Raw genomic sequence first — 21,962 nt, forward strand, 5'->3', positions numbered from 1 at the left:
AGAATTTTATGTGTAAAAGAACTGCCTCCTAAGCCATATTTCCTTTTCCAGTCTAGGGGATGAGGGTAGAAACTACCAAAACTTTAAAAAAATACTCATAATATTTTTGTTGATTTTTCTATCTTTAGAATGTGTGGCAATTCTCATGACATAACTAAACCTAACTGTAACTATTCTCAGTATTTAACGAATAAAACACTCACTGACCTACGCACACGGTCTAACGCAGTGAATTCCCTAAGGATGTACCTGGTGAGGATGCAGACACAGATCTTCTCTAACCCAAACCACCGTTTTCTCAACTGTTGCGTGTAGACATTTTGGGTTGAATAAATCTTTGTTGTGGGGCTGCCCGGTGCACTGTAGGATGCTTCTACCTCCATATACCAGTAGCAGCCCCCTCCAAGCTGTGACACTCAAAAATGTCTCCAGACATTGCCAAATATTCCCTGGGGGGCAAAATCCTTCCGATGGGAACCACTGTCCTAAACTAGTTTAGGAGCAAACTCTTTAAACCAGCATTTTCTAAGCTTCCTGTGACAATGAAAATGTTCTATAACTGTCCTATATGGTAGATAATAGCTATATAAAGCAATTAAGTGCTTAAAATGTGGCTAACACAACTGAACAGAATTTTTTCATTTTATCTGTTTTTTCACTCCTTGCCAAATTTTTATTTAAAAAAATGTCAAACCTATAGAAAATTTGTAAAACTAGTATAGTACACACCCATACACCCTTCACCTGGACTTACCAATTGTTAATATTCTGTGACATCTTTCTCTATATATAAAAGCAGATTTTCTGCACCATTTGAGAGAAAGTCAGAGACCTGAATACTTTTTCTTACATAACCATGGTACAACGATGACATTTAGGAAATTCAACAATGATACAGTACTATTATCTAATACACTGTTCATATTCAGATTTCCTCAGTTGTCCCAGTAAAGTCCTTCATAGCTATTGTTTCCCCCAAACAATAATCCAGGCTCTTGCACTGCATTTAGTATGTCTCTTCAGTCTCTCTCTTTTTTTAATTGTGGTAAATATATACATATATATAAAACATAACATTTGCCATTTCAACAATTGTCACATTACAGTTCAGTGACATTATGTTCATCTTGTTCAACCATCACCCTTTCCTGCTGTTTCATTTTAATTAATTTAAATTCTACATATACTGTTGTGAGGACAAGATGCTTTACACTAAAATTGAATAGGTAATTTGATTCCTTTATTAAAAATCAGTTATCATTTGTAATGCTGATAGGCAGCAAAATGTTGGAGGAACACGACACTAATAAATAAAAAAAAAAAAAAATCCTCACCTCACTTCTACTTTTTAATCTATCTTTCCTGAATAACTTTCACTCCACCATATATATTTTTCTTATAAAAAGTCTTATTTCCAACCATTTAAAGTTCATTCTGAGTAGGCACTTGTAAAATTAGAAAGTATACTATAAAGTTAAAGACTGCAATTCTAGAAGTTTAAATCTCCCTGTAAAGAGAAAAGTGATAAATTACTTTTGCATGACAGAAGCTATAACTGAAAATGTAAGAATGCTAAAAAGGTGCTCTAAGTGAACTCTGGTAAGTAATTCCTTGAAAGAAAAGGAAAACCAAGTGAATCAAAAAACCAAACCAGGATTGAAAGAAAACATTTATTGAATCAAAATCAATACTTTCTTTTTAATATCTACAAGCCAACACTGAACTCACTTTATTCAAGAATGAACACAATGTACAAAAAAGTATGCTTATATTATAAAAATATGTCAATTTTATCTTCTGGGTGTGAGCAGACCTCGTTTTAAACAAAATCAAGGCAAACCTGCACTCTATAGTGAAATTGCTATAATTTAATAACAAATGTGAAAGCTAATGTACTCAACAAGGTATTTTTAAAGGTTCAGGGATAACGCTACCTCAGAAATGCCGAACCCAAATCACTACAGTTTTAACACTTCCACTTTACGCTTATTGGCACCACTTCGCGCCTGCATCTTGGAAAAGTACCTCTTTTACAGAATGCAGGTCACTGTTAACAGAACCCATTTGATTAGTTAAATCCTCATTTGGTTTCTCTTGTTTAACAGTTAACATGTATTTTGGCAAAATATTAACAACCTAATGAATTCTGAGTTGAAAATACTATTTATTTAATTAGCTTCCATTTGAAAATGAGATCCATTGCTATGGGGGGTAAGTGACCCTCTGAGATTTACAATCCAATTTACAAATGTGGGAAAGCTGCCTCTCTCCACACTCTTGAATATTCTCAAGCTTCCCTAAAAGATGTATGCCCAAGGTTAATATTCTATCACTTTTTCGTAGTCTTATTTCTTGAATTCACTGGTACCCTCCCAGGAGCCCTGGCATGTGCTCTTGTGTGCAGTGTGGTTACTGTGTGCCCACGGCATCCTGGCAGCTGTAGAATGGTTACAGGCTGAGGAGCCCAGCCTTGGCCTACCCTGGAGATACACTCCAACGCTCACTGGTATATTTGGTCCTTGGAGGAGCAAAAAGGATAGTGGATTGGAAAAAAGAGTAAAATCATGAATTGGGCAAAAGGGACCACAGCTCCTTCTATCATCCCAGGAGTTATGTGATAAGTGCAAAACTTGTGCTAATCTTAAAATCAAACCAGGAGCAGACTCACTAGCACCCGTGCTGACAACGCCCATAAAACGTAACCTGTCTTTTGAAGGCCTTGAACACAGCAGTGTCCGTGGCAGGAAAGGGATTCTGGCTGAGCAGAACAATGGTACTCAGGCGAATGTCAGAGTACACTGTCTACACAGTGAATTAATGACAACAGATGAATTAAAGTTTAGAGGTTAATCAACGGCAAAATACCTATTTTTATTACTAATCACATGACTTCTTAGAGTCCAAACATTTTTCCTAGATTGAGTCTCTCTGCGCTTGGGCCTGACACCTATGAAGGCCCCAAACTACAGAACTACAAGGATAATTTGTGCTCACAGTACTGGACAAATTAACTTCAAAATAACAAGATGAGAAATGCTTTCATGTTTTGTTTACAACCTAACTTATCTGTTCAGCTACCTTCACAAGAACCTGGGACTGAGGTGAGGGCAAAGGAAAAAATAAAAGAAGGCAAAAGAGAAAATAATCGCTGTTTCTTTATTCAATTACCTAATTCTTTATAGTCTCTAAATAAGTTTTCAACTAAGCCCTGTTTGCTGCATGAAATGTTAATCTACCAAATGTAGTTAGACATGGCTGAATTAGACATATGGTTTAAATGTTGTAATGTTAAGGGAAGGAGAAGCATTTACAGAAATATTTGAAATGGTATAATACTAAAATACGTTGTTCACAATTTGTGAAGGATGACGAGATTTTGGAACCTGAACAAAGCCTTCTGACCAACACCACAAAAAGTCACTGTACGTGTTGTGCTCACTGGCAGTGATTCAGCCAGGTAAGTGTGTTGCTCTTGGCAACTTCCATGGCCCCCAGAATACGTGGACTACAGAAAGGCCAACGACTCTGGAAGCCTGCAGTTAGTATTACAGGCCGGAAGTTGGACACACTGCTGCTGGGAACAGATACCATAATATTAAACACAAAATAAAAACAAGAACAAAAGACAATGAGTACACAAAGAAATAAACAGCTAACAGGAGGGCAACACTCGGAATCAGACTGGGTGAGAATATAACCACAACGCTCAGATACATACTACAGCTTGCTCTTAGATCACAGGTCTTTGCTCTTAAAATAAATATACTGAACATTTACAACAGAATGAATGCCTTATAAATGCAAGCTTTTCTTTTATTGCAATTCTAATCTAATAGACCAAAAAGTCATACTTCTAAATAAGCTACAAGTTATCTTTTCCTGTGAAACCCGTGGGACTTGGTGCCACAGCTAAACTTTCTCCATCTAATAGCAGCAGTATCATCAGCCCATGGGAGCAGAGAAATTGTCATTTCTGGCACTCTGTGGGCTCCTACACAATGCAACTCCATAAAGCCATGCTGGGATCTACTCTGCTGAAGTTTCAAATGAATAAAAATGGCCATTGTGCTTATGGGTCTCATACCTTCCAAAATATACATAAATGGTGACAGGTTAGCAAATACTAGTAGATCCTTGCTTACCAAGACAATCATAAGGCGGAGGGCTGGAAGTGGGAAGAGAAATGTTTAAAATGGAAAAAAGATCTCAAAATGGTGCTAGCATTCACAAAAAAGATCATGCTAAGATCAGATCCATATTGATTTAAAAACTAAAAATTAAGCCACAATCCAAAGAACTCTGTCCATGAGTCCAAAGGCATGCATGCCAGCTGAAGAAAACGCAGTATTCATCAGGCCACAGCTTCTTCAAAGCAGAATGGTAACGCATCAGTGGGGTAATTGCAAGAGGGTAAGCAAGACGCCATCACACTTCTTTTTTGTAATTTAAAAAAAAAGAAAAGAAAAGCAATCACAAGACAAAAAAATTAAAGAATAATGGAAAGAGAAAATACAAAAATTCACAATGACCTATAAAACCAAGAGAAAAATCCAAATTATTTTTATACTTTCAGGGGTCATCCTTTAAAAAGCTATCTTTTTTTTTTTTTTTAATTTAAAAAGTTTATAATGAAAGATGATAAATTTTAGTATATAAAGATTTATAAATCAGTGTTAAAATATAAAACTACTTCACTACTCATGCAAGTACCCACAGTATCTCCTATTTAAAGGATACACAGAGGCATCTTGTCACCAGAGCCTCCTCTCCACCCAGATGTCTTAAGCATGAAAGTTTTTGATGAGCAAAGAGCAACCTAAAACTAATATTCAAAATGCAGTAACTGCCTAACATCGTCCTTTGAAAGACTTGGCTAATTATTTCTACATTTTCTAATAAGTTCATAATTAAAAAATAAGTAAAAGAACAAACTATATTATTTTAGCCCAAAAGCTTAATTCAGGCTGTCTGTGATGTCAGCTGTTTGTGGGCGTGTGTGAAGCCAGCCCTGAGGTACTCACAGGGCGGCTCCCTGTGCTATCCGGCCTTCGTGTCCACCAGCTGCATCTGCACGTTTGCAGCCATCCCGCCTCCGTAGCCTCCCTTGGACTGCATCTGGTTCTGAATGGAGCTAACCTGAAACAGGACAAAACAGAGTAAAGTGAAAAAACGCAAACAGTGATTCCTTTTCTTTTCCAGAATGGCATGTGTTAAGAGTGCACTTATAAATTTTTTTTTTTTTCTGTTTACAAGGGAAAATGGTAAGGCAGTAACTGAAACATTTTTTTGGCCACAGCTCCTCCTCCGCCCAACTTTCTCTACTTCACACTTACTAAAAGAAAAGCCCATTTTATATTTCACAAGGCACTTGGTAACATTTCAATAACAATCAAAAGATGAACTCAACCTTCTGTTTCTCAATCTCAAGCAGGCCCCTCCCATACATGACCACCTCCATTAGACTAACATCAGAAACAAGAAAATAAGCACGAATGAAACTGGAGCTGTCAAAGGTAAATCTTAAAAGTCCATACGGTAAAATGTACATACTTGATACAATGTTAACATAGTCTGACAACTGTAAAAAGGAGCCCAAGAGCCAAAGACTTGGACTGTAATCCAGGTTTCTTTCTTTATTAATATCATAACTCTCGGTGAATTACTTATTCTCTATGAATATCACACTTTGTATCTGGGCTATTTTCTGTGGACTGTGAGACATATAAATGCTGAGTTTAAATGCACAACAGACACTCAACAAATGTCTGCTGAAACAAAGGCCCATAAAGTCATTACAAATTGTAAAGTGCTTTCACTATATCATTACTATTCCTATCTTAGTTCACACAGACTGGAAGCCGAGAATTAGAGAGCCAAGCTAGACTGCTCAAAAAAGGACAACCAATAGCAAGAAGATTTTGGAGGAGATGTCCTAACAGAGAAGAGTCAGAAAGCTCTCACCATCTAGTCCGGTATCACTTGGAATCGGCTCAAAGCGCCCTTCACGTGTCCACGACTCTGGGGGCTGGGGGAAGGCCATCACCTGTCCATCAATTTCTCAGATAGCTACTGAGCACCTACTGTAATGTGACATATGGTGTGCTAGGTGCTCAAGGTTAATGATTCTGAATAGATAAAGTAAAAAGACTTTATGAAGAAGAATAGGGCATCAGGACTGGAGGAAGACTCATTAACAACCCGCAATATGATACGCAGACAACACAACCTTCCTTGCTGAAAGTGAAGAAAGTTCATAAAGATCAAATACTACGGTATGGATTACACCTCAACATAAAGAAAACAAAAATCCTCGAAACTCAACCAATAAGCATGATAAACAGATAAAAACATTGAAGCTGTCAAGGATTTCATTTTACTTGACTCCAAAATCAATGCCCGTGGAAGCAGTAGTCAGGAAATCAAAAGGCTCAGAAAAACTATATGGTACCAGGCTACCACCACTGACAGCTCTGACAGGGGTCACAATAGAGACTCCTAGACAAAGCAGGAGAAAAATGTGCAACAAAACTCAAAATTCTCTAAAAAAGATCACTTGCTGGTCTGACAGAAACTGGAGGAACCCCCAAGACTACGGCCCCTGGATACCCTGCTAACTCAGAATTGAAGCCACTCCCGAAGCCCACTAGACAAAGATTAGACAGCCTATAAAACAATCAATAATACATGCAAGGAACGTGCTTCTTAGTTCAATGAAATATACGAGATCAAATGACAACTTCTGCCCAAAAGCAAGACGAGAAGGCAGGAAAGGACAGGAAAACTGGAAGAGAATGTACATGGGCGTGAAAAGGGGGAGAGTGCTGTCACATCTACAGCGATTGCAACTGATGTCACAAAACAATATCTGTATAAATTTTTGAGTGAGAAACTAAGTTGTAAATTTCACCTAACACACAACAAAATTAAAAAGAAAAACTCAGCTTCTTGGTCTGAGTGTGTAAGTGAAAGGGGGGAAATACAGATGCTATGGGGAAACAGAAAGGAAAGCGGGTAATTCAAACATTTCATGCCAACCTCAGGCTGTAGTAACCGAGAGAAATAAAATCACATGGCGGGGGGGGGGGGTGATCAAATGATGTATTTCACTGGGCAAATCTGATACTAAAGCCCTCTTTAAAGTGTTCAAAAGCAACGCCATGACTTTGAGGACCAAGGTGCTCCTGAACCAAGCCATGGCCTTTTCAATCACCTCATATGTATGTGAAAGCTGGACAATGAAAAGGAAAGACTGAAGAATTGATGCATTTGAATTATGGTGTTGGTGAAGAATACCGAATATGCCATGGACTGCCAGAAAAACAAATCTGTCCTGTAAAAGTACAGCCAGAATGCTCCTTAGAAGTAAAGATTGTGAGACTTCGTCTCATGTACTTTGGAAATGTTATCAGGAGGGATCAGTTCCTGGAGAAGGACATCATGCTTCGTATAGTAGAGGACAGCAAAAAAGAGGAAGACTCTCAATGAGAAGGACTGACACAGCGGCTGCAACGACGGGCTCAAACATAGCAATGACTGTGAGGATGGCGCAGGACCAGGTAGTGTTTCATTCTGTTGTGCATGGGGTCACTATGAGTTGGTACCGACTTGACAGCACCTAACAACACGTGTTAGCTTTTACTAATATTTTAGGTCTATTTAAAAAGCAACAAAAACAATATCACTTTAATATTTTTACACTTAAAATCCTTAATGCTGTGCAGATTTTAAGAAGGAAAATAAGTGTTGACGTTCTTCAGATTCAAACTAAATGATCTGGTTTCTGTACTACAAGCAAACCCCCCCTCGGTGTTGTGACTGAATGAGACTGAATTACCGTGACTGTGGATATACGATATTTTAACACAATAACCACTGAAAAAAACCCAGTGTTTATTTTAACACAATAGGGTTATATTATTGAAAAGGTCACAAAATCTTTTCTGGTACATTTAGTATGAAATGTACTCTCAGGAAGAACAGTATATTTGGGGGTGGGGAAAGAAATTACAAGTCATCTGCCCGTTCAATAATACAGTTTCAGCACAGCTATTTCATCAAGCCATGTTCATAATACTAGCTGCTCATTTTCTAAGGCTAGATAAAACTTACAATGAAGTATTTTCTTTGGATAAACAGCATACCTGTTTATGGTTTCATCTTATTTGTACTTGCTTATATTCGGGAATATAATTTCTCTCACCAGGCCAGGCTTATACACTTTAGAACTATCAGTGACTTGTTCAGCAAGTTGACTGAAGGATCCTGCCTAATGGTAAGAAAGAGCCTACTGCTCTGTGGGGGTGTAGAATATCCCTTTCAAGATGACAAACTAATGTATGAAATGACTACAAAAAGCCTGCAGGGAGACACCTTCGGTTCTAAAGGCTGAAAACACTGCAGAAAAAATCCATTTCAGTAAGCAGAGAAGGCTGCCTAGGGACTGTGGGCCAGAACTCTACAATAATAGCTAAGGTCCCGTCTTAATCCTGCCTCTATGCTGAGCTGAAGAAGCAGACACGGTAGCCCTGCAAAGCACAGTCATAAAATTCTACCTCAATTTATGGCAAGCAAAAAAGTTAAGTACAGGCAATCCCTGGGCTACGAACATCTGACTCATGTACAACCCACAGTTACAAACCAACTCCCATAAAGCTTATTATATCAAAAATTAAAGGTATACACAATGGTTCGTAAAAACAAATGGGTACTATTTTGCAACACGCATCAAAACATTATTATTACTGTATTACTATGTTAATGATGTTTTAGTGTATCGGGAAGTGTTTCTTTAACTTTTCCATGCACAGAAAGGTAAACGTACACCATATACCAAGACAAACATCTGACTGACGTTAGATATGAACTGTACCTAACTGTTCTGGCTTACGTATAAATCTGACTTAAAGACAGACTTAGGAACGGAACTCGTTCGTAATCCGGAGACTGCCTGTACACCAGTCACAGACTTTTCACTGAGGCAAAATGCCAGATAGGAATCTGAAATTCTGAAATGAATATAAACAAGTTTTAAGAAGTTAATAAACACTGTGAACTAAAAAAAAAAAAAAAAAAAAACTGAAGTGGGGAAGAAGGCATTTATTGATGAGACAATTAAAATCTTAACATTTATAATAACTTTGAAACCACTCATTATATATACAATATAATAACCACAGTAACAAAGCTGAGAGGGTACCATTTGGCTTCCTCACTCCGTGCTGATCCAGGAAACAAAGCTATTGAATTATATATTTTGACAGCAACATGACACCTCTTACATTTCCACAAAAGCGGTCAAGTCAAACAGAGTACTTTTCCCACAAATTTAAAACAAACGAGCTGTTTCCTTTCCAGGAAGCTACAAATGTCATTCAGTGGGTTTTTTTTTTTTTTGCTTACCTAGTAACTGCAGTGACAAACTTGTTTGCAGTATCCAGGATATCCATCTACCTACCTTAGAAGTCCCTGTTCTCCTGTGAAGTCTGTCATTAATGCTGCCCAGTGAGTAAGTGTATGAGTCACGATGTGTGTTTACAAAGCCTTACTGGCTTTCTGGTCCCAAACACTTTGGGGATAATGCAGACATACTTGCCCACTTCAGGAATGGGGGAAGAGAGGCCCTCGGTGCTTAGTGGCTTAAGGGCGAAAAGGAGGCAGAGAACCACTAAGAACCCCCATGGGGCGGTGCTTCCATTACACTGCAGCGTTGTTCTCTTAGATGAAATCAAAGAATAAAAGGTCAGCTGAGTAAACCTAAAGTCTACTCTGAAACTCATCAGAACCCCTATCTAAAAGAAAATGGATCTTCCTTCTTTGCTTCTGGTTCTTCATATCCTCACAAATATGACACATTTTTGCTACCTTGCCCTGAATGGACATGTGCAAATTCGAACCTGTGGCTTAGTGCACTAAAACTTACATTACAGTAATAAGTAAATCACAACCATTCTAATATCAGATAAAGGTTAATATTTTATAAATAAATACAATAAAAATGTTTGTAAAAGCCAACTAGCTGGAGAACAAAAAACAATAAAACACTGATCTCGAAGCCCTCTGGTGAGAGCATGGAGAATCCAGGGGCATTGGCCTCCATTCAGAACTCAAATCGTTTAAAGTTTAAAGTATTTATTCAGGGGAAAGGGTGCTATGAAGACCTTTAGTACAAGAAACAGAAACAAATGCAAATAACATGGAAAATAACTATTTTAGATGAGGGATTAATTTTTCATCATTCACGTCTCTCTTCAATGCTCACATTATACATTCATATTTGACGTCCATAAATTCATTTAGCACACTGTTATCATTAAAAACATATATGTATCAGCCTCACGGTATATAACTACGCCCCAGGGCCCTACCTGCATGTTCCACCCATATACTTACTGAGTTCATTCCGCTAAACAGGTCTCCTGATCCTACATGAGCCGTGTGTACAAAGTTTGTTGGCTCTCCAATCATACTTCGGTCAATCCGCCGTCGCCTTTTCTAAAATATGGGGAAAAATGTGTTGAAAAGTTGATCTTATTAATAAAAGAGTTCTGATGGATTTATACATTATGAATGAGAACTTTGTTTAATAATATAATAAATTCGCCCAGGATATAAAAATCCTAAATGTTGGCCTGCCACAATTACCTCTTGTGATGAAATCCCCAAAGGAAATACACACACACACACACAAGAAAATGACTGGTAAAGGAAAATAATAGGTTAGTATTTAGAACTTAACATATTATTTGATCTAGCCTTGGCCATTCACATATTTGTATAATAACCACTTACATTTCACTCTTTAAAAAAAAAAAATTGAGGCAAATGTAAGAATATCATTAGTCACCAATTACCATTAGCAGTGAATACAGTGTGGCTTGAACCATAACACTGCATGTAAACCGTACTTTCTACTTTTCATCATGAACAAACTGATTGTATTCTGATGTTATTACTGATGGTCAACTCCCCTTCCTCATTGGAACGAACTTGCCAGTCAGCTGCGCTGCACAGGAGAGAGATGATCTTAGCTTATTCACCGTTTTCAGGTCTGTTCTGCCTGGTAATGAAGATCTAGTCCAAACTCAGTCAATTAGGCTGGGGCTCCTTGGTGCTTCCGAATTCCTGACAAATGCTCTCACGGCGTGCTGGACTTGGTTTCCCAGTAACTTTAGCCATCAGCTGGAGTCCTCGCCCCTACCAGTATGCCCATCCACCTCATCAGAGGTACTACCACACCCTACTGCTGAGTTTCACTGATCATCTGAGAGTTTTCCACAGATGATGGTTATCTGAGATTAGTCCCAAGTTTTCTATGATCCCTTAGATAGTGCAGTCTAATAGGCAGAGGCCAGTGGCAGGGGCTGGGTTGGTGTCCTAAAGTCAGCTCTGCTTACCCTAGATTATTTCTCCTTCAACAGTCTATTTATGGCTCCTGAAATTGCAGCTTGCACCCAACTCCAGGCAAATTATAAACCTGTTGGATTAGCTTGCCTTTGAACATAATATATTTTTTTAATAATTTTTATTGAGTTTTAAGTGAACGTTTACAAATCAAGTCAGTCACATATAAGTTTATATACACCTTACTCCATACTCCCACTTACTCTCCCCCTAATGAGTTAGCCCTTCCAGTCTCTCCTTTCGTGACAATTTTGCCAGCTTCTAACCCTCTCTACCCTCCTATCTCCCCTCCAGACAGGAGATGCCAACACAGTCTCAAGTGTCCATCTGATACAAGTAGCTCACTCTTCACCAGCATCTCTCTCCTACCCATTGTCCAGTCCCTTCCATGTCTGATGAGTTGTCTTCAGGAATGGTTCCTGTCCTGGGCCAACAGAAGGTTTGGGGACCATGACCACCGGGATTCCTCTAGTCTCAGTCAGACCATTAAGTCTGGTCTTTTTATGAGAATTTGGGGTCTGTATCCCACTGTTCTCCTGCTCCCTCAGGGCTTCTCTGTTGTGCTCCCTGTCGGGGCAGTCATCGATTGTGGCCGGGCACCATCTAGTTCTTCTGGTCTCAGGATGATGTAAGTCTCTGGTTCATGTGGCCCTTTCTGTCTCTTGGGCTCATAGTTATCATGTGACCTTGGTGAACATAATACTTTATGCCCACATCTACTGAAATGTTGGTATGCTCTTGATAAACCCTAAAAATGTATTGAGATACAAGCGACAGCTCTATAGGGTTAGAACATAATTTTCTAAAAGCCACAAAAACCGAGAGTTCACACATACATTTTAAAAATCAGCATACTCATTACTTTTGTATACAGCTACTATTTCAGCATTTCTCTAACTTGTTTTATTCAAATGATTTTGTCTTCCCAACATAAGATCACAAGTTAGTTTAATTAGCATTTCCTAAATTCACATAACAATCTTGCTTTATTCTTTTTTTTATTTTATCTTGGATATTTTCCCAATCTCTTAAATATTCCTAATATTCCTCAAGAACATTTTTTTAAAGAAAGTAAAAACTACCTCCCCCAATGCCTGTTAAGCTTGTTTTATTGCCCTCCAGACTTTCCGCTATGAATTTAAATAGCTCTGTATCCATATATAATGGAGTCCCTGGGTGTTGCAAACTGTTAGAGTCCACCCAGAGGTGCCTTGGAATACAGGCCTGGCAATCTGCTTCCAAAACATCAGTCATTAAAAACCCTACGGAGCACAGTTCTACTTTGACACGTATGGGGTTTCCATGAGTCAGAGCTGGCCCCAAGGCAACTGGTTTATCCATAACACACACACACACACACGCTTTGTGGGTTTCTTTGGACAAATTAAATATTCCTCTACAAATAAAAATATTAACACAATGGTAACTTTTCTCATTACTTCATATAGATTTATGAGGTGAGGAAATAAAACCCAATTTCTACACTTTAAAAAAGAGTAATACAGTATACCCAGTACCCAGTGCTGTATATAATAGAAATAAGATATATATATTATATATATCCATCCATCTTTATGCATTATTTAATATTAATAGCAATTATTTATGTTTATTGGTTCAGCATAAGGGAATAAAAAAACATTATTTTAAGATGATGAAATCAAAATTCCTTCTCAGGGCATACTAGGCTTTGATCTGGCTCCTGCTCCCTGGCCACTTCATCTCCGACAACTCTCATACTCACTCAGTACATGCCTACCAAGAGTCTTCCTTCCAGGCTCTAACCATATAATATTCCCATTGCATTCAACTGGATTCTTACTCACAGTAACTCAGCAAAACAGAGTAGAATGGCTCCATAGGGTTTCCAAGGCTGTATCTTTACAGAAGCAGGTATCTTTTTCTCTTGGAGTGGCTGGTGGGTTTGAACTGCTGGCCTTTCAGTTAGCATCTGAGCACTTAACCACTGCGCTATGAGGGCTCCAAGGCCATATAATAAATAAAAATAAATAAATAGGTTTGTATAATTATACTGACCTCATTCAGTTGCTAGGGGTTCATTTATTCCCTTTTTCATCTTCTCAAGAAATAGCTTTGGTTTTATTAATTCTACTACCAATATCCTTTTCTAAGTAATTTTTACTTTTATAAATTCTCCGTTTTCTTTTAATTTATTGCATTTTTTCTAGTTTTTGAAGTAAAATGGTTCAGTCATTGTTGGCTTTCTTGTTCAATTAGGTGCACATTCAAGATTATACATTTTTGTATCAATATGTATTTAACTTCATCCTATATTGAGAAGTTCTCATATTTTCCATTATTTCTAAGTAATACAATTTCAATTTTTGATTTGCTATTTAATTCAAGGGATTAAAAAAACAGCTTCTTATTTTCCAACTGACTCATTCTCTCTTTTCTGGCAACCTATTGTTGTGTAACTTTTCTACTGTGTTGTCACAAGGTGTAATGTCAAACACCTATGATTTAGGGAATATACTAAGGCTTTTCTTTGTGGACATTCTGTTGCATCCCTTAATTTGCTGAATTAATTAATTCTCCCTCCATTCCTTTCAATTATTTCCCCCCATGGCGGTACTGAGAACAGTCTACATAATTTTAACGTATGTTAACTCAAACATATACCTCTACCAAAATATGCCTCTCCACTCCCAGCCTACCTCCTACAACTGCCAAACTGAGACCCTTGGCACCACTTTGGTCTTTACTCTGCCCCACCTCCACTTCCAGATTTTGTTTGTCATTTGAATCTTCCTTTCAAGCTATTATTCTTACAATCTGCTCTATTTAAAGAAACTCTAATTCATAAGCATGGTGTCATCATTTAGACTTATCTATTAATTTAACCTGATTCATTGTTTACCACGGCTTCATATTCCTCCCACACCTGAAGATCTTTCTTCTGATTAAATTTAATTTTGTTATTTCTTCCTTAAAGAATTGGTTTAGAAAGGATCAAAGAGGGTAAGCTACTGGAACATTTTAAAAAACTTTCTTTTGCTCTGACATCGTATCAGACTTGGGGATAAAGATTTTAGGATCGCAGTCATTTTTTTCCTCGGGGTTAGTATACATTCTTTTAGTCTTCTAGCTTTGTTGCACATCAGAAGCCAAAAGCAAGCCTGATGTTTTTTCTGTGAAATATTTATTTTCTTGATTCTTCAAGTTCAGTGATGACTCTGGGCTGCCTTTAAGTCTGCTGATTTTTCTTTCCAGTAATTCTGTATGGCACATAGGGATACCTTTCTAGCTGAAAACACAAGTTTTTCTACATCTTAGTTGTTTTCTTCTATTTTTTCATGGCTATTACTCAGTGTGGTCCTTTTTGTTTGCTATTCCTGAAGTTCCTGTTATATGGACATCTGGATATTTATTATATGTACGTCATATGTACGTTAATACCATCTATATTCTTATCGGTAAAAACCAGTTGCCATTGACTCTATTCCAAATTATAGCTATTCCATGTATAGAGAACTGCCCCATAGGGTTTTCAAGGCTGTGACCTTTCAGAAGCATATCACCAGGCCTTTCTTCTGAGGTGCCTCCGGCTGGGTTCGACCTGCAAGCCTTTCAGTTAGTAGTTGAGAGCTTAACTGGTTGTGCCACCCAGGGATTTCTTGTATTTTTATTTCTCTTTATAATTTCATTGTATTGGAAAGTAAGTCCACTTGATCTTCAGGGGTCCACAAACTTTTTCTTAAAGACCACACAGTATATATTTTTGGTTTGCAGGCCATATGGTCTCTGTTGTAACTTACTCAACTCTGCTGTTGTAGTGTGGAACAGCCACAGACAATACATAATCGAATGACAGTGGCTGTGTGACAGTCAAAATTTACTGACAAAGGCAGGTGGCAGAATGTAATCAATGTCACTAAACTGTACAATAAAAACTGAACTGGCAAATGTTTTATAATATATATTTTTACCACACACACACAAGTACCAAAAAAACAAACAAGCAAACAGGTGGCAGGCTGGATGTGGCCCATTCATGAACAGACAGGTTTGCTGAAGCCCACTCTCAGTGGTTTTGTCCAGCAGTGTCACAGAATTTTGCCAATTATGGTTCCACTTCAGCTCCTTTCTTTGTTACCAGAGCATACAGCAAGAGTATCTCTTTGAGAATATATTATAGGTTTTCATTTTCTTCTCTTAAAACTGTCTACTATATGAACCATAATCTGTAACATTACGTTACTTCAAGCCCCTTCCTGAATGGCTGACTGGAAATTCTGTGTCTTTTGGGGCCCTGCTCTGTGGGATCATATAAACATTTCAGGTTAAAACGATGGTACAAGAATCAAGTGAAGGCTCAGATCCCTTGTATATCGTCTTTAACGTTCCTACTTTCTTTACGATGTGCTGGTTTCCTGCCTTTTTTTTTTTCTTGCATATTGCTGTGTCAGGTGCTCTCAGAGGTGCCCGCACAAAGACTCCCTGCCCATAACTGCAGGCTTGTCAGCCCATGGGCTGCCTTTAACCTAGGGCACTGCATGGCAGTAGAGCACTGGTCTCTCCACCTTCTTTCTCATTCTCCCCCAAACTTCCAGTCTGTCTATTTCTACCTACTCCATTCAACGTAATTCCCTTTCACTCTATTTTCTTCTGGGATGACACAGCATAATTCCCTCAATGAGCCTTAAGAAGCAATTCCAGATTCTCTTTTCTAGGACTAAGGTAGGAAAAGAAATGATAACAGTAGTTACACCCTTCTTTTCCTTGATTACATACTCTGTTATATTTCCTTTAAATCTGCCTTATTAGGAAGCTATTTGTTTGTCCAGACACACCCAAATCTATCTTTGCTATCAGAGGATGTGAATTTTCTCAGCACCCAGACAGGACAAATTGTTGAGGTTTCTTCCTCAGTAAGCCACTTGACTGAAGGTAGACAGGAAGGCTTCAAGTTTCTTGGCACACTCCACATGTGAACAGAGAGGGGTAGGCCTCTCCGTTAAATAATAATGACAGCAGTTAAGTTCCACTGGACAGCGGGCCCTGCATGACTGCAGTTTTCCCAAGGCCTTGTGCTCCTGGTGCACAGACAGGCCATGGCTCAGCACGAGGGTCCTTGCAAGCAGGCAAGGGGCTAGTGTACCTTAAAGAATCAGGCCTACTTCCAGGCCACTGGAATCTTGATTCTCCCTTGCCCTGGGAACACACAGGAGCAAATTCTAACACGTCTGAATCTGCATCTTGTCCTCCAGAAGCCTCAGGGGTCTGTGTACGGATTAGCAAAGGCTATACTTTGCCCACATATGCACATTAACTAACAGTCAAGCTGCTGCAAGGCAGTGTTCGGAGAGGAGGCGCCACAGTGCACTCAAGCCACCACCCATTTCATCGAGACAATCCTTGAACGAATGGATTTCACCTGTTTATTCAGCTGTCTATATACATCGATAGGCCCGTGAAAGACGGATATTAACATACGCTCATATAATAATAGGTTGTTGTGTGCTGCTGAGTCAATTCCAACTTCGAGCGACACCTTCGGACAGAGCAGAACTGCCCCATGGGGTTTCCCAGGCTGTCATTTTTACCGGAGCAGATTACCAGGTCTTTTCTTCCATGGAGTGGCTGGTGGGTTTGAACCACCAACCTTTCGGTTAGCAGCCAAGCGCTTAACCACTGCATCACCAGGGCTCCTTAATAATAATATAACAAACACTTATTCCAATTAGTGAAGGAGAATTTAAAAAAGCAGATAACTAAATGGGTTCAAAAGATGATACTCTCATACTAAAAAGCAAAGGATGGGAAGACTTCAGCTTACTTCTATTATAATGATCATGTTTAGTAACATATCTGAAAGTAGTGATATTTTTCAGTATGACCTTTACTGAATTTGGAGTCAGACTTTCCCTTCAGTACTGAAGGTTCTTTGTGCCATCTAACCTAACCATCCTTCATTCATGGCTGTCCAGGAGCTGAGGCAACTGTGCTGCACAGGAAGGGGTACAGAGACCTTAAGTTGAAGCAGGGAGGGAGGCAAGAAGCAGGCTGCACAGGCTTTGTATATAAAGTAAAGGACTGAGTGTACATCCTCTCAAGAGCAACGAGAAATCACTGAAAGGCTTTTAAAGCAGGGGAATGACATGATTAAAAATGTGAAAAAGGTTAGCCTACTGGAAGGGGACAAAAGGAGAAGTCAGTATAGAAATACAGGTAAAAAAAGATTAGGTAATCTGTTTTTTTCAAGTAGCAGAGATGGAAAGAGGTGGACAGAGTCAAGAGGTGTTCAGTGGATAAAATCAACAGCATCTGGTTGTTGACTGTATTTGGCTACTAAAGAAAGAAGTGGGGTCTGTACAATTCACTGTGTTAGATAATACTGGAGGAAAGGACACAGTTTTAGGGAGATGAAAGATTTCATTTTAGACATGCTGAATCTGAGGTTATCTAATACTGAATATATGCATATTGAGTTCTGAAAGAGAATAAATTGGAGATAAGAAATCGACACTACCAGCAAAACAAGGCCATAGGAATTAATGAGATTTCCTAAGCAGAAAAGGGTATAGAGGAACGCTAAGTTTCCAAGGTTGGGTGAGGAAGAATAAGCCACCAAAGGAGGCTGCAAAGGAAGAGCCTGGAAAGTTAGGAGGAAGATCTGGAGTGTCCTCCTGAAAGTGTTAAGGAGCAAACAGGCAACAGACCGGACAGCTGGTGTGCGGTCAATTAGGATAAAGACTGACACACGTTCATGGACTCAGCAACATGGAGGGCAGTGGTCAGAGGAGCAGTAGGAGTGGAAAACACATTAGCGGGATCTGAGGAGTGGCCGGGAGGTGAAGAAACAGAGACATCAAACATAGAAGTCTGGCCTTCTGGACATGGAGCAGACAGGGAGGTAGCTGAAGGGAGAAGAAATGAGGACAGATTGATTTTCTTTCCTTTAAGAGGGATGATACTTGATCATAATTAAATTTTGATGGAAAAGGTCCAATAAAAGAGGAGAAACTCAAGGTAAAGAAAACAAGAGGCTAATCAACATTACAAGGTTCCAGAGGAGGTGGGAAAGACGAGACCCAGAACAAGGCTGAATGCTCATTAGACCCCTCTATCCTTAGTGAATAGAACACCTAGATCCTAAGGCTAATGAAATGCTTTAAAATAAAAAACACAACATTTTTCAGGCATAATGTGGACACTTAAAAAAAAGTTCACTTTTTTGGTATGCTGTATTAATAATACAAGATAGAGACAAGAGTTAAATCATGGGCACAGGGGAATTCCAAAGTGAGGCCTCTGCAAAGAAAAACAGGAAGTGGTGCACTGGGCTGTGATACATATTAACCTTTGTCAGTAGCAAAAAGAGTCACCGTTTTTCCTGGAAACATATTTTATCCTTTATAGGGAACTTTATTCAAACTGTCAACATCTGAATAATTCTTGCCATCCTTAAAATATCAGCTGTTCCTGTGTGTAAGGGCAGAGACTGAATGGGGAGTGCAAGGATGAACAAGGCATTAGGGTGGAAGGGATTAGGGAAAAAGTCTCTTCCCATGACAATTCTACATATTTGCCCCATTAAGATGAAATCATTATTAAAGGTCATGAACCAACAATCTGGAGGAGATACAAGAAGAGATTAAAAGGTTAATTTCCAAGGTGTTGCTACTGTGGGGACTGTGTTTGCATCCTGATCTAAACAAACCAGCTATTAAAAACACATGTATGGGACAATAAGGAAATCGAAAAACAGACTGGGTATTAGATGATGATAAGGACTTATTTATTTATTTTTGGGTATGGCTATCTTTTTTGAGTCCTTGCTGAGCAACGAAAAGGAGTGTATTATTGATACATGCTATAACATGGACAAATCTCAAAATAATTCTGCTGAGTAAGAGAAACCAAAGTACATACTATATGACAAGCCAATGAAACAAAACTAAAGAGGCACACCAGCCCAGGTGCAAGGATGAGAAGGCAGGAGGGGACAGGAAAGCTGGTAATAGGAAACCCAAGGTCAAGAAGGGGAGAGTGTTGACATGTCATGGGGTTAGCAACCAACGTCACAAAACTGTGCACTAATTGTTTAATCAGAAGCTAGTTTGTTCTGTAAACCTTCATCTAAAGTACAATGAGAAGAAAAAAAAAAAAAAAAAGCTACCACATTAACATACACCCAAACCTGCTGCCATCGATTCCAACTCATAGCGACCTTATAGGACAGAGTAGGGTTTCCAAGGAGCGGCTGGTGGATTCGAACTACAGACCTTTTGTTTATAAGCTGTAGCTCTTAACCACTATGCCACCACCACATTAACATATGGCTATCAATTTCCTTTGTCACTGTTATTCATATCTGCCATTCATGCACATACATTACCTGCTGCTTTGAAAATAAAACAACCTAAGAGCACAACCACCACCACCACAAATAGTTAGAGTCAAGTGGCAGAGTATTCTGCAGAGCTCACAGCTTTGCTCCATTTCTCTGAAGTGCCCTCAGCTCTGCTTTCCTCTCCCCTCTGGCCAGTCAGTCTCGGGACGGTAGTGACAGAACTGCAGCAAATCTAAGTGTTTCATCTGTGCCTAATGACATCTAGAGGAATAGCTCTTTATTAAAAACAAAATCTCCTGAGGTCACCAGAGAACTTCCTCTGTACCTCATTGAGTTCTGTGCCCTTTCTTGAACCAACCCCTCGAGGATACTCAGGCTTCCTACGTCCAAAACCAAGTGCATAATCTTACTTCTGCAACTCATTCTTGGCTATTGCATTAATTCCCTATTTTGGTAAACGACACTTTTACTAGTACTTCAGGTCACAGATCTGTGGGGTGCCCTCACCTCTCCCTCTTACTATCACATCTAATCAGCACCCTGTCCCATGGATTCCACCACTTCCCACTGTCCACCCCACTTCACTGCCACAGCCTTTTTCAGGCCCCACCGCTGCTCATTAAGGCCAGAGGCAGCCTCCTAACATATTTGCTTCGTTTTACAACCTTCTTCCCCCATCAATATTCTTTGCCCTGTGGTCTAGATATACTTTTCCAAAATACAATCACGGCACTGACCAGTTAGAAATCCCTCAATGGCTTTCAAAACATTCAGATAAATTCAAACACTCCACAGCATATGAAGTCCTGTCTACCTCTCCAGTCTCATCTTTTACTACTTCCTTCTTTGCATTCTAAGCAGTTGCTGTGAAAAAAAAAAAAAAAAAAAAGCCAAGCACTGTGCACAAGTGAATATGGAAGCGGAAAAGAGGTGGTGGTGCTCGATCTTATTTCCAGGTTAGAGAAGATGTGCCATGCCCAGCAGGCACACACATCTCCCAGTAACTGTGGTTAGTTAAGAGTGAAGTAACAATAGTGTTTTTCCTTTCAATTCATGTATACTATTTTTTCAAATGGCAACTAAGTTGTTAGGGCATACATAATTATTAAATTGTTTGGGCTTTAGTTAATAAGCAAAACTGTAAAATATTTCTCCTGGCCTAGGGACGTTGTGAAAACATTACTGAAGTGTTAAGGGCACCAAAAACAGTTTGGGAGCCTCTGAAATAAGTCATTATTCTTTAAAAAAATATTGACAGTGTAATTAGGCACCTGGCATTTCTAAAACAAATGGTCATTTTTTTTTTTCTACGAGGCCACTGACAGGGATTCGCTGTGCACATGAGCTACACTCCTGAGTTGCCTGTTATCTGCCCAGTTCACAAGACCGAAAAAAAAAAAAAAAACTCACAAAAGCTATAATAATATAAAAGTGGATTTGAATGCTTTTCTGTAGTAAAACGAAAGGATTTCCTGGTGGATCTTCACTAAAACTGAAAATAACATCTTTGAGGGTAATAATGTCAACAAACTTCATGAAATGCCCCCCCCCCCCACCCCCTTCAAATTTCTTCCCATCTGGTCCATTCATTCTTTAAAACCTGGCTCAAATGTGACCTTTTGTGTTCAGGTTGCTGGATATTCCCTGGTCTAAGCATTCACAGTACGCGGTTCATATTTCAGTTACAGCACTTACAATATTGTATTACAATTTACCTGCTTACAGATTTTCCTATGAGTCCTTCTATGACAGTAGCTATGCCTGACACATAATAGACAATAAATGTCTGCTGAATGAATAAAAGGCCTTTTAAAAGACAATGCCAGCTCAGTTCTCCAAAAACTGTTTGTCTTATCCATTATGACCTATTACAGTATGTATGGAAGTTGTCAAAAATGTAATGCCAAATTCTAATGGATCTTGTATTTCTGCTTAAAAATTATTTACCTAATGGTTTTATTTTTCCTGCTTTACAGTAACGGCATCCACAGAGTAGTTTCAACTGTAGTCACCGTCCTAGTGACTATCTTGGGTGGACTCTCTAAAGCAGTGGTTCTCAATCTCAGTGTGTGTCACAATCCCTGGGGGGTTGTTAAAACACAGGCTGCTGGGCTCCTCTCAGTTTCAGATCCAGGAGAGGTCTGGGGCAAGCCGGGAATCGGCATGTCTAACAAGTTTCCAAGTGATACTTAAGGTATGATGGTTTAGAAACACTGCTCTAAAGACCACCAGCTGAACATTTAGC

At 39.0% G+C, this 21,962-nt stretch overlaps 1 protein-coding gene across 2 annotated transcripts in view; it reads right to left on the bottom strand.

Moving 5' to 3' along the window:
• Positions 1 to 1,651: 1,651 nt before the first annotated feature.
• Positions 1,652 to 21,962, bottom strand: part of CDC42SE2 (CDC42 small effector 2) — a 35,250-nt gene continuing 14,939 nt past the window's right edge. Inside the window, exons 2-4 of one of the 2 annotated variants that reach the window (XM_049873114.1) lie at positions 10,390 to 10,491; positions 5,022 to 5,136; positions 1,652 to 4,433 (exon numbers count right to left, since the gene is read on the bottom strand). In XM_049873114.1, the coding sequence (XP_049729071.1) occupies positions 5,038 to 5,136; positions 10,390 to 10,491 (201 nt within the window). In that variant the 3' untranslated portion in view covers positions 1,652 to 4,433; positions 5,022 to 5,037. Of the gene's footprint in view, positions 4,530 to 5,021; positions 5,137 to 10,389; positions 10,492 to 21,962 lie in introns of both variants that reach the window. The other variant, XM_049873106.1, reaches the window with a different exon arrangement.

The sequence above is a fragment of the Elephas maximus genome, chromosome 2, assembly GCF_024166365.1.
Source record: "Elephas maximus indicus isolate mEleMax1 chromosome 2, mEleMax1 primary haplotype, whole genome shotgun sequence".
Classification (NCBI taxonomy): Eukaryota; Metazoa; Chordata; class Mammalia; order Proboscidea; family Elephantidae; genus Elephas; species Elephas maximus.